Raw genomic sequence first — 13,190 nt, 5'->3', positions numbered from 1 at the left:
GATAAGTCTCAACGATCTCTACTGATGACTGGGTTTGGATATGAACATGATGGTCCATGGGCTGCCAATATGAACTTATTCAAACAATTTACTGGCATCAGTTGGGTAAAAAATTTAATTCTATTGTTGATATTTCTATTTTTCATTTTGTGATCTTTTATGATAAGGATTGAGTTTTTTAGTATGTGAGAAGATTAGGTGCAACTGCTGTAGATATGTGCGACGTGGCTCTGGGCATTGTTGCTGATGTTTTGGTAATGCTATTTAATTATTTATCCTTAAATTTAGTTTAAAAACTTTATTTTAATTTTGCAATATTTGAAACCAATAGTAGTAATTATAATAGTTATAAGAGTAAATTAAATTTTTACTTCCTTTGTTTTGTCGGTTTTTATAAATTTGGTCCTTATTTGAGTTTTTTGGTCCTTCCAAGTAAGTGAATATTATTTTGGGATTAAAATTGCAAAAGTAAGCCATACTTAGGGACCAAAAATAGTCATTTTTCTTGGAACGGAGGCCTCAAATAAGGCACAAATTTGCAAAAATAATAGTATTATTTGGTGACGATAATAGTAATTATTATTATTATTATTATTATTATTATTATTATAGCTGATAAACTATTATAGTAACAGTAACAACCGACATTGAAAGAACGCAGGTTATGTGTGTAACATATATATGTCTGTAACAAAAGGTTATGTGTGTAACATATATTTAAATATATTATTATTTTTTTAAAATTATGACTTATTTACCCTCTCTACGTGTGGAATGAATGTGATTGAGAAAGAAGACAGAGCAGCATGACTCACTACCAAAACATTCTGATCCAGTTCTTCTGTCATCTGAAGGAAAGTAGACGCAATGGACAGCCGGACGGGTGTATATACGATATGTCACATTCTTTTTTTAGAATGGAATCAAAAGTTACAATATAATAAGTAATAACTTATTTTGTAAATTCTTACCCATACCGGCACGATTGCTTCCCACCATCACCCATCATAATTTCCCGTCTTCATGGACAGTACTATTTGGGTATACCATCTGCTTCTTTCGGTTAACAAAATGGGTGGAGGAATAGGAGTTGTCAACAAAAATGGACCCATGGACTCTAATGCGATTGTGAGATGACTCGGAAATCGGCCATTGCTGAACTGGGTATTACAGAATACTAATCTTCCACGATTCAACTCTCTTATTTCTGTATCCATTATCTCTTTACACAGGTAAATTTGTAGTATTTTTCCTAAGATTTCTTTGATTTTACAAGATAACAATGTTTTATTCAGAAATTTGGAGGTAATTCCAATTCCAGTATCATTTGGCTCTACTCCATGAAAGGCAAGAACCAAAATGTTAATTATGTACAAAATCACTTCTCTTATAAGGTAATTTAAAATTTTAATGATATAAAAGGTTATAAACCATGTTGATTTGATGCAATTTAGTGAAATAAAATTATTAACCATGTTACATCAAAGCAAATGTTTATAAGGTAATTTAAAATTTTAATGATATAAAAGGTTATTAACCAGCAAATCTTTCAGATTTCACTTTCGAACAGGCAATCAACAGGCATTGATTTTCCATGGTCCGGCCCAAATTTCCCATGTTCTTTTGTGTAGAGGTATGCATGACATCACCAAAATGGTGTTATTGTTCTTTTACCTGCTTCCATGGAGTAAATGCATATTGTGTTGAGTTAGTGTTGACTCATTATATTTACCAGTAAAATCTTTTTTTGACAGAATTACATTTTCACACAAATCAGAATTGTTATGGTCCATATGGTAATTCTCGATACGATACTCCTTTCTCACACAAGGGTAAAAGTTAGGTGATTGTTGGTTTTTGTGGACGTCTTAACCAACTCATCAGGTCTATTGGGTTTTATATCATGCATATATCACTGGCAATGGATCAAAAGTCTACAATTGAAGAAAATTCCAGATTTGAGGTGAAATCTATCATCTTTTAATCCGTATGAAATATCTGTAGCATTCATTTGATTGAATACGTTCCTTTATTTTGTTAGACTGCTATTCTCCTTCACATTTTACAATCTTTTCATTACAAGGAAATAAAAATCAAGAATCAAAAAGTTATAATTTTTGTAGTATATCAAGTATAATTATAAAAGCTACTATTAGACTAATGGTCCAATTATTTTAACAAAAACAATTTACAAGTTTGTTAATGCTTTACAATAGATTGTGTGAATTTCAAACTATTTGGGCTGTCTTCTTTATAGCTATTTTTTTAAATGTTACATATTTGACCCATGTTAATAAATATAAATCAAATTGACCTGTATTTATATAAACGTCTTTGGATTCTAAAATACCCCTGCATACAGCTCTGCACTCAAATATGACAGTGTAGTAATTTCTGACATTGGGTTCTATAAACAGGTCCTAAATGCAAAGTTTTTTTTGGTTAAAATCAAATGTATAGTTTTTTTGGTAAACAGTTCTGTAAACTGCCCCTACATACTGTTTTTATATTAAAAATTTTCGATTCTAATATTTTTGGACCAAACTGCCCATGCATACCGTTTCTATAGTTAAAAAATTTGATTTTAAGATTTTTGGACCAAACTGCCCCTGCATAGTGCATACTGTTTTTAAACTTCAAAAAAATTGATTTTAATAGTTTTGGACCAAACTGCCCCTGCATACTATTTTTATAGTTAAAAAATTTGATTTTAACAGTTTTCGACCAAAATGCTCCTCCATAATGTTTTTATAGTTAAAAAAATTTGAATTTAACAATTTTGGATGAAACTGTCCCTGCATATTATTTTTATAGTTATTTTTTTATTTTTTTTATTTTAATAGTTTTGGACAAACCTATCCCTACATACTATTAATTTGGTAAAACAATTATTGATTTCAACACTTTTTGCTCGAACTGTCCATCGTACTGTTTTTTGGTAAAAAATCATGGGAGTGGGACTCGAGATATACAAATAATGTATGTTTCTTTATGAAAATGGAATAAGATTTCTCCGTCAAGAAAGTGTATGGACGGTGTTGGATTGATACAATAAGTTTGACACGATCCAAAATGATCTTAAAATGAGTATTTATTTTACTTAAATGATGTTAAGAATTCCATAAATATAAGCCATTTCTGATGATGTTGGAGTCATTAAAGAAGATAGTAACGCGGGAATTTGTACATTTACAACCAATAAAAGTTCACAAATCCGGACCCCGCAACGCAGGGTCACTCATCTAGTTACTATGTAATAAAGTTTTATTGATAATGATATAGGGAAGTAATGATAAAAAAAATTAGTCAAAATAATAACTATAAGTTAATGATATGTCAATAATGACCTAAAAGATAAACCTAATGGTCTATGATGATAGTGTAGATTGGTGTGTCCATAATAAAACGAACACCATCGGTTTTTTTAACACACCAATCTAATGGACACACCAATCTACTATAGGCTTTTATAGAGTTTTTAATTTAAACACCGCCGTTTTTTTTCACCTCTCTCTCTCTCTCTCTCTCTCTCTCTCTTATGTGACGTCTAACTTTTATAATTATTGTGTTATACTTTATAATATATTGTAACTATATACATATACTTTTTTGAAACTATACATATACATACTTTTTTGAGGTAATACTTTTTATCAACGGGCAGAGAAAAAAATTGTGGCTTTATACTTCTTTTAGATAATATATATATAATTTTTTTTATAATTAATGATATTAGGTTTACAGAAATGAAATAAAAAGTCTAACAAAAAAATTCGTGGCTTACGTCTAACAAAAAATAAAATTAGTCAAAATTTATGCTATAAAAAAGATGGGTTTACTAGAAATAGAAGAAAAAATGTATTAAGTTTGTGGGGGGTTTTTTTCTCGTTGTAATGATAAAAATTAGTCAAATGATAATTATATGACAATATTATTATCGTTGTAATGTTTTTTTTTTCTTTTTTCCAAATATTGATATTTGGTTTAACATAGTGAGTTTTTAAATTTTTATGGAGTTTTTATCATTGTTTTATTTTGTTATTGTTTTACTTTTTAACTTGTTTAATATAAATTAATTGATAATTTTTTTCCTTAAATATTTTTTTTTTAAAATGGCAGAATTTCTTAAATAAAAATTTAATGTGTTTGCTTTCGATAAAAATTATTATACTAAAAAAATATAGAATTTTTTTTTGGCAACTGACTTGTTTTGAATCCCACTTTCCCTCCGGGCCTCCACAAATAATCAATTCATTTATATATTTATTTATTGTTTTTGTTTATTGTTAGCATTTTCTTATGATTAAAAATTATATTATTTTTTTTATATAAACTCAATACAACTATTTACGTTTACTAAAAAGGTATAAAATGTTCGTATGCAATTAACGATTTATGTCTATCAAAACTAAAGACACAAATGAAAAATATAAATTTTATCAAGCAAAAGGTTATCCGAAAAAGTATGGGTTAGGAATCGTTTTTAAAAAATTAAGCCATTTTTCTTGTAAGGTTTGTTTTTTTCTTTTAAAAAATCACAACTACTTTTTATTTTAATAAGAAATAAATTAAAAGTTATTAATACTAAAAAAAGTTACTAGTAAAAATGAAATTATTATATAATAAAGTTTTATTAAAAATCACAACTATTTTTTATTTTAATAAGAAATAAATTAAAAGTTATTAATACTAAAAAAAGTTACTAGTAAAAATGTAATTATTATATAATAAAGTTTTATTGATTATGATATACGAAAGTAATGATAAAAAAAAATTAGTCAAAATAATAATTATATGTTAATGATATGTTAATAATGACCTAAAAGATAAACCTAATGGTCTATGATGATAGTGTAGATTTGTGTGTCCATAATAGGACCCGAACACCACCGGTTTTATTTAACACACCAATCTAGTTGACACACCAGTCTACTATAGGTTTTTATAGAGTTTTTAATTTAAACACCACCAGTTTTTTTACCTCTCTCTCTCTCTCTCTCTCTCTTATGCGACGTCTAACGTTTATAATTATTGCGTTAAACTTTATAATATATTGTAACAATATATATACATACTTTTTTGAGGTAATATTTCTTATCAATGGGCATAGAAAACAAAATTGTGGCTTTATACTTCTTTTAGATTATATATATATATATATATATATATATATATATATATATATAATTTTTTATAATTAATGATATTAGCTTTACGGAAACGAAATAAAAAGTCTAACAAAAACATTTGTGGCGTACGTCTAACGAAAAATCAAATTAGTCAAAATTTATGCTATAAAAAAGATGGGTTTACTGGAAATGGAAGAAAAAATGTATTAAGTTTGTGAGGTTTTTTTTTTCTCGTTGTAACGATAAAAATTAGTCAAATGATAATTATATGACAATATTATTATCGTTGTAATTTTTTTTCCCGTTTTCCGAATATTGATATTTGGTTTAACATAGTAAGTTTTTAAATTTTTATGGAGTTTTTATCATTGTTTTATTTTATTATTGTTTTACTTTTTAACTTGTTTAATAGAAATTAATTGATAATTTTTTTTCCTTAAATAAATATTTTTTTTTAGAACGGCAGTATTCCTTAAATAAATATTTAATATGTTTGCTTTCGATAAAAATTATTATACGTAAAAAATATAGAGTTTATTTTTTGGCGACCGACTTGTTTTTAATCCTACTTTCCCTCCAGGCCTCCATAAATAATCAATTCATTTATATATTAATTTATTGTTTTTGTTTATTGTTAGCATTTTCTAATGATTAAAAATTATATTATTTTTTAATATAAACTCAATAGACCTATTTACGTTTACTAAAAAGGTATAAAATGTTCGTTTGCAATAAACGATTTATGTCTATCAAAACTAAAGACGCAAATGAAAAATATAAATTTTATCAAGCAAAAGGTTATCCGAAAAAGTATGGATTAGGAATCGTTTTTAAAATTACGCCATTTTTTCGTAAGGTTTGTTTTTTCGTTTAAAAATCACAACTACTTTTTATTTAATAAAAAATAAATTTAAAGTTATTAATACTAAAAAAAGTTACTAATAAAAATGTAATTACTATATAATAAAGTTTTATTGATAACGATATACGAAAACAATGATAAAAAAAAAATTAGTCAAAATAGTAACTATGTGTCAATGATATGTTAATAATGACCTAAAAAATAAACCTAATGGTTTATGATGATAGTGTAGATTGGTATGTCCATAATAGGACGAACATCACCGGTTTTTTTAACACACCAATCTAGTGGACACACCAGTCTATTATAGACTTTTATAGAGTTTTTAATTTAAACACCGCCGTTTTTTTTCACCTCTCTCTCTTACGTGACGTTTACCTTTTATAATTATTGTGTTATACTTTAAAATATATTGTAACTATATATACATACTTTTTTGAAACTATACATATACATACTTTTTTGAGGTAATATTTTTTATCAATGGCCATAGAAAAAAATTGTAGCTTTATACTTCTTTTAAATAATATATATATATATATATATATATATATATATATATATATATATATAATTTTTTATAATTAATGATATTAGGTTTACGAAAATGAAATAAAAATTCTAACAAAAAAATTTGTGGCTTACGTTTAACAAAAAATAAAATTAGTCAAAATTTATGCTATAAAAAAGATGGGTTTACTGGAAATGGAAGAAAAAATGTATTAAGTTTGTGGGGTTTTTTCTCTCGTTGTAATGATAAAAATGATAAAAATTAGTCAAATGATAATTATGTGACAATATTATTATCGTTGTAATGTTTTTTTTTTCTTTTTTCCGAATATTGATATTTGGTTTAACATAGTGGGTTTTTAAATTTTTATGGAGTTTCTATCATTGTTTTATTTTATTAATGTTTTACTTTTTAACTTGTTTAATATAAATTAATTGTTAATTTTTTTCCTTGAATAAATATTTTTTTAGAACAACAGAATTCCTTAAATAAATATTTAATGTTTTTGCTTTCGATAAAAATTATTATACTAAAAAAATATAGAGTTTATTTTTTGGCAACTGACTTGTTTTTAATCCCACTTTCCCTCCAGGCCTCCATAAATAATCAATTCATTTATATATTAATTTATTGTTAGCATTTTCTAATGATTAAAAATTATATTATTTTTTAATATAAACTCACGTTTACTAAAAATGTATAAAATGTTCGTTTGCAATTAACGATTTATGTCTATCAAAACTAAAGACACAAATGAAAAATATAAATTTTATCAAGCAAAAGGTTATCCGAAAAAGTATGAGTTAGGAATTATTTTTAAAAAATTACGCCATTTTTTTCGTAAGGTTTGTTTTTTTCTTTTAAAAAATCACAACTATTTTTTATTTTAATAAAAGATAAATTTAAAGTTATTAATACTAAAAAAAGTTACTAATAAAAATGTAATTATTATATAATAAAGTTTTATTGATAATGATATACGGAAGTAATGATAAAAAATAATTAATCAAAATAATAATTATATGTTAATGATATGTTAATAATGACCTAAAAGATAAACCTAATGGTCTATGATAATAGTGTAGATTGGTGTGTCCATAACATGACGAACACCACCGGTTTTTTTAACACACTAGTCTACTGTAGATTTTTATAGAGTTTTAATTTAAACACTGCCGGTTTTTTTTTCACCTCTCTCTCTCTCTCTCTCTCTCTTATGTGACGTCTAACTTTTATAATTATTGTGTTATACTTTATAATATATTGTAACTATATATATACATACTTTTTTGAAACTATACATATACATACTTTTTTGAGGTAATATTTTTTATCAACGGGCATAGAAAAAATTGTGGCTTTATACTTCTTTTAGATAATATATATATATATATATATATATATATATATAATTTTTTATAATTAATGATATTAGGTTTACGGAAATGAAATAAAAACTCTAACAAAAAAATTTGTGGCTTACGTCTAACAAAAAATAAAATTAGTCAAAATTTATGCTATAAAAAAGATGGGTTTACTGGAAATGGAAGAAAAAATGTATTAAGTTTGTGAGGTTTTTTTTCTCGTTGTAATGATAAAAATGATAAAAATTAGTCAAATGAATTAAGCCCATAACTATTTTGGTATGCACTTGACCCGATTGTGAGCATGGTTCTTTTGGGTTGCCTTCACCATAGTAACTGATAGAATGAATTAAGGAGAAAGAGGATTAATTATGATTTATTAATATATTATATGAATAATATATTAAAAGAGAAATCATATTGTTTAATTAATATTAGTCAAGAATTAATTTTGTGGCTAAAAGAGATTAATTAAATAAAGGGGACTGATTGTGTAATTATAAGACAGTTGCATAAATGGGCTAATGGACTCCATAGAAGTTGGAGTAGACGAAATCTATGGGGATACCCATAAGAATTCGTCCAAGCCTCTAAGGAGGGAGTCAATGGGCTGCTTAGTGCCAAAGCAGTCAAATTAGGGTTTCCTAGTTGAAAACCCTAATAGCCTACCTATATAAGGAACCCCTAAGGCCCCAAAAACGTGGTGAAGTAATCTGTAAGGGTTCTTGGACGTTTTTGGTGCTCCTCCTCCTTCTCCTAGGTCATCTTGTTGCTCATGGTGTTTGTAACTCCATTAGAGGTGCAACATTTGAGGCACTAAGCTTTCAAAGGTCAAGATCAAGAGGAATTGAGATTGTTATTACTACATAATAATCAAGGTAATATCTAAACCCTTTTATCATGATAATATCGATTATTATATGCTAGATCTAGGGTCTATGAGCTTTGGATGATTATTGCATGTTCATTAGACAAACTAGATCCAAAGCTTTAGGGTTTGCATGTACACCATAGGACTGATGTAGTGCTCATAACCCATCAGTGGTATCAGAGCCTAGGCTGTTTGTTTGATGTATTTGATGCTTTTATAATCGTTCATGGCTGAAAATGCAAATAATCACTTTCTGATGCCTGAACTCGCCGAGTCCATAGATGGACTCGCCGAGTCCATAGATGGACTCGCCGAGTTCACTTGGTACTCGACGAGTTCAGCCCTGACTCAACGAGTCTGAGGGTCAGACAGAGGGTTTTTTCGGGTTTTTAAGCTGTTCTGGCTTGGGATAGTTACCAAAAATGTTTTTTATTAATAAAATCTGATTTTTATTGATTTGGAGTGATTATCCTTGCTAAAATAGAAGATAATTGTCAATTAATTAGATAATCATTGTCTTATATGATAAACTTGATTTATTTGAATTATTTGATTGAATTATCTTGCCATAAAATTGAATTAGGTCAAATTTAGATAATCATTAGTTAATTGTTTAATTAAATTATTTGCAATTTAATCTAGTATGTTTTGAAATGTTTCAAAACTTGTCCTCAAGTTTTGGAATTTAAAATTTTGATTAAAAGTTTAATTTTGAAATATTAAATTCTAAAACCCTAGTTTTTGAAAAGTTCAAATTACACCCTTATGGTTTTATTAAGTTAATTAAATGTATAATTAAAAGAGAGTTAATAAATCCAAAATGATATGGTTTATATTTAATTGAATTAAAAGGTATAATTTATTAAATTAGACCACTTAGTATTTTAAAAGTGTAAAATACACCCTTATACTATATATAAAATTAAAGGTCTAATATTATATATGTATGAGTAAAGAGTCAGTCTTACCGTTAGTAGGCCTCATTCACGAAGCTGGTCTCTAAGGGGTGTTTAAGGAAATTGCCTATAAAATGATGATTGAATGAGTATCCACTCTTACCCACCGCACTCTTGACTAGTGGAGGGTCGTTAGCCGAACGGGTAGGATAGGACACAACCTTCCATTATAAGTATAATGAAGTACGAAGTAACTAAACACTTTTATAAATTCCCAAATCTTAGTTACTTTAGGAAAAAATGTGGAGTTGGTGATATTCCATGAAATTACACTTTGTACCCTTGCTAAGACGTTAGTGGAGCGCGTGTGGTTAACCGACAAACTAATTGGGCTCTAAGCAAAGGTGGCAAAGGGTGACTCGATGTTTGTCATATATCGATGGAGCGTGTGTGGTTAACCGGCACGTCGATTAGGTGACTGTAACATTGGGGGCACCATGTATATTTGCATGGTTATCCACAACTTGTTTGTGATCCACGGCATCCCAGTCACAAACGAAGGGCACAATCGAGATTTAAACATGTCATTGAAAAGTTCAATGAATCTCAAAGGATCTAGGAGTTTCAATTCATTTACAACTTAAATTATTTTTTTTTTTCGTTTTTCATGGTGGAAATTGGTAAATCGTCATTTACCTACCTTCAAATGTTCTGCAATTTGGATTACGGCATCCCTCTTCCAAATTGTAGAATATTGTGTTGGGTCCTAGCCTTGATATTTGATTTGGGTGTTATATTAAGGATTCCAATCAACTAACTTGAATTTCTCCCGTTTTGAAGATGACAAAGTTTGACAACTATGGTCTTCCTGAATCCATTAGAAAAGGTTTTCCACATGAAGATGATGTTCCACGATTGGATTGTGGAAATGGAAATCATGCTTCACTTCCTCCACCCCCTCCTATAATTCTCTCTGACCCACAAGTTCTAAGGCTTGAAAAGTTCAAGATCACTCAAGCCCTATTGGCAAAAAGACATGAAGATGGGAAGTCTGTGTGTGCACATGTCTTAAAGATGAAGTCACACATTGATAAGTTGAAAATGATGGGCGTTGTTTTCCCAAGGAAGTTGGCTGTTGACTGGGTTCTTCAATCACTTCGCGAATCATATGGTGAGTTCATTAGAGAGCACTATATGATGGATCACGACGTGACCCTCATTGAGTTGACTTATTTGCTTATTGCTGCTGAATCAACAATGATTTGGCGCACTGGTCTAGCAAATGTGTCTGGTAAGTCAACCTCCCATGCTTCTATGGACATTGATGGCAACATTAGAAGTCCAGAAAAGTTTTCTCTACGCAAGAGAAAGGCTGAGTCTGAGATTGTCCAGTGTGCTATTCCGAAGAGGTCCACTTGTTTCTATTGCCAAGAAAAGGGGCATTGGTTACGAAGCTGCCGCAATTATCTGAAGGATCGCGAAGATGGGAGAGTCAAGTTGTATGACTCTGCTTCAGGTAAAATCCACTATCTAACTCTATTAAGTTCCTATTTTTGATTCTTAATACATGATGTGATAAGATTGCATTTTGATGTTTTGTAGGATCGAAGAAAAGAGAGGAAGCTTAAAGAAAGAGTGAGCTGAGTCTGATCACGAAGAAATGGATTTCGATCGCATGATTCGAGGATTGGATTTTTGAGCTGCTTAGAGTTATGATAGATTGCTTAGGAATATGAAATATCATAGTTTTCATTTGAATTTTCGTTGTAAGGACAAGTTTTCCGCACCTTTTTATAAATAAAATAAATTTTGAGTTTTTTCTTATTTATATCTCCTTGCAATGTCTTTTGTGAAAATTGATGCTTGTGTGTTTCCATTATAAGCAATATTAAGTGGATGTGATTCTTAGTTATGTTATTTATGGAAGTGTCGTAATTTTCTAAGTAAGGAAAGATTCCCATCTCCCAAGTTTCAATTGGACAGAAACTTGGAATCATACAACTTGTATTGTGTGATGTATGGAAATCTTGGTACTTAGGAAATTAAGATTAATTCATTGTTCACATAAGTATGTGAGTCAAGTGAAGGACTAAAGGGTCTAGTACACAATGTCGTGTGCTGATCGGGTCCACCATAAACAACAATGAAAGCTATTCGTCATGTTTTTACTAAAGGTTTAATGAATATGGTTATGCTTATAAGATTAAGTGTAATTCTGAAACATTGGAAAGGTTTCAATATTTGGCAGAACAAATAAGAAGAATCAATTAGGCAGAAAGATAAAAGTTTCTCCAATATGAAAAGATGGGAGAGTACTTTAGTATCATGTTTTATGATCGTCTCATTGATTATAAAACCATATCACAATTGATCCTCTAAGTAAATCTTAGTGCACTAATATGGCTAAGAATAGGAATAAGGAATTCTTGAAGTGGTTAAATCAAAAAAGGATGAGTCATACTTCGTTCCAAAATCAAGTCTTAAAGTCATACTCCAAGATTGTGACTTAAGTGACACATCTTAAGAAGTTCTAACATACTCATAAAATCTGAAGTAGAAATTTTTTTTTCTTACTCTTGCACGTTTGAAGTTGGTAAATTGTGATGTCTTGGATAAGACGAAGACAAACTAATACCAATTGTGTAGTGTTTGTCTTGATAAGAATCCGCACCAACTCTTGAATATTTGTTTATCAAAAAATGTTTCTTGAGAAGAGAATCTTATATGTCAAGAGGTCAGTGGGAGTCTAAATGATCTTGAAAAAGTTCAAGAACTAATCAAGAGTAAAACTATTAGACACTAGCACAGGACTTGAGGTTTGTAACCTATCGTGTTGACATATTCTTGTTTATGTGCTATTCCAGTAAAGTTACTTATGCGCATGAGTTCTACGAGTTGTTAATAAACTGCATAAAGGCAAGCATCTTGTTCAATGAAAGTGCATTGACTAGTATAGGTGAGCTGCTAAATAACTTGAAAGAAATGGTGGGACCCTTGATGGCAAGAAATTAAGAATGAACAATATCTGTCCATAAGAGTTTGGATTTGTCACAAACATTATCTTACGATTATGGTTATGACAAAATTCACATGGATAGGAACACATACACCATAAAATCTAAGTGTCATAAGGTTTCTCTCCTTCATGAAAATGATTGTGAGGAAACGCTTTCACTGAGAGAGATTTTAAGGAGATAGCAATTGTGTAAATTGCATTCTCAAATTTGATTATGATTACGACATCCCTCTTCGTAGTTCGAATTGTGAGATTTGACAATTAGTTTGAACATTCGAGACTTATTGATATAAGTTCTAGAATTGTTTAGACACACATGTGAGTTATCTAAGGAAAAGTGTATGAGTTTGAAGAGCTTAGATAAAGGTTTATCGAAGCATCTGGTATTAGACATATGAACTAAGGAAGTCAATAAGTATTGATTTCTAGAAGTCCAACTATTTTCTGAATACGTGTCAAAGCTAGTGGGAGCATAAATGTTATGCTGGTATGGATATAATTATCATGTTAGTGGGAGCATGATTATTATCATTTTAAGTGT

General features: G+C 28.9%; 1 protein-coding gene across 5 annotated transcripts; it reads left to right on the top strand.

Annotated features, from left to right (window-relative positions):
• Positions 1–807: 807 nt before the first annotated feature.
• On the top strand, positions 808–11,461 carry LOC145117799 (uncharacterized). Of its 5 annotated transcripts, XM_079054125.1 has the most exons (6): positions 808–1,232; positions 1,296–1,394; positions 1,554–1,633; positions 1,755–1,963; positions 10,474–11,149; positions 11,236–11,461. In XM_079054125.1, the coding sequence occupies exons 4-6, from the start codon at positions 1,904–1,906 to the stop codon at positions 11,259–11,261; spliced, it is 762 nt and encodes a 253-aa protein (XP_078910251.1). In that variant the 5' UTR covers positions 808–1,232; positions 1,296–1,394; positions 1,554–1,633; positions 1,755–1,903; the 3' UTR covers positions 11,262–11,461. The 5 variants fall into 5 exon arrangements, 4 of the variants coding, with proteins under 4 accessions (XP_078910251.1, XP_078910253.1, XP_078910252.1 ...); XM_079054127.1 differs by lacking the exon at positions 1,296–1,394; XM_079054126.1 differs by lacking the exons at positions 808–1,232; positions 1,296–1,394 and having other exon boundaries at positions 1,401–1,633.
• Positions 11,462–13,190: the final 1,729 nt, after the last annotated feature.

Source organism: Lactuca virosa, chromosome 5, assembly GCF_052849685.1.
Source record: "Lactuca virosa cultivar CGN04683 chromosome 5, Lactuca_virosa_CGN04683_v6, whole genome shotgun sequence".
Classification (NCBI taxonomy): domain Eukaryota; kingdom Viridiplantae; phylum Streptophyta; class Magnoliopsida; order Asterales; family Asteraceae; genus Lactuca; species Lactuca virosa.
Note: the sequence above shows the minus strand (reverse complement) of the source record. Positions and strands in the feature narration are given on the sequence as shown.

Coding starts and splice junctions, on each gene's coding strand:
- LOC145117799 (XM_079054127.1), top strand. CDS start 1,904: ATGCATATATCACTGGCAATGGATCAAAAGTCTACAATTGAAGAAAAT. Junction 1,964..10,473: donor AAGAAAATTCCAGATTTGAG/GTGAAATCTATC, acceptor CCCGTTTTGAAG/ATGACAAAGTTTGACAACTA. Junction 11,150..11,235: donor GTTGTATGACTCTGCTTCAG/GTAAAATCCACT, acceptor GATGTTTTGTAG/GATCGAAGAAAAGAGAGGAA.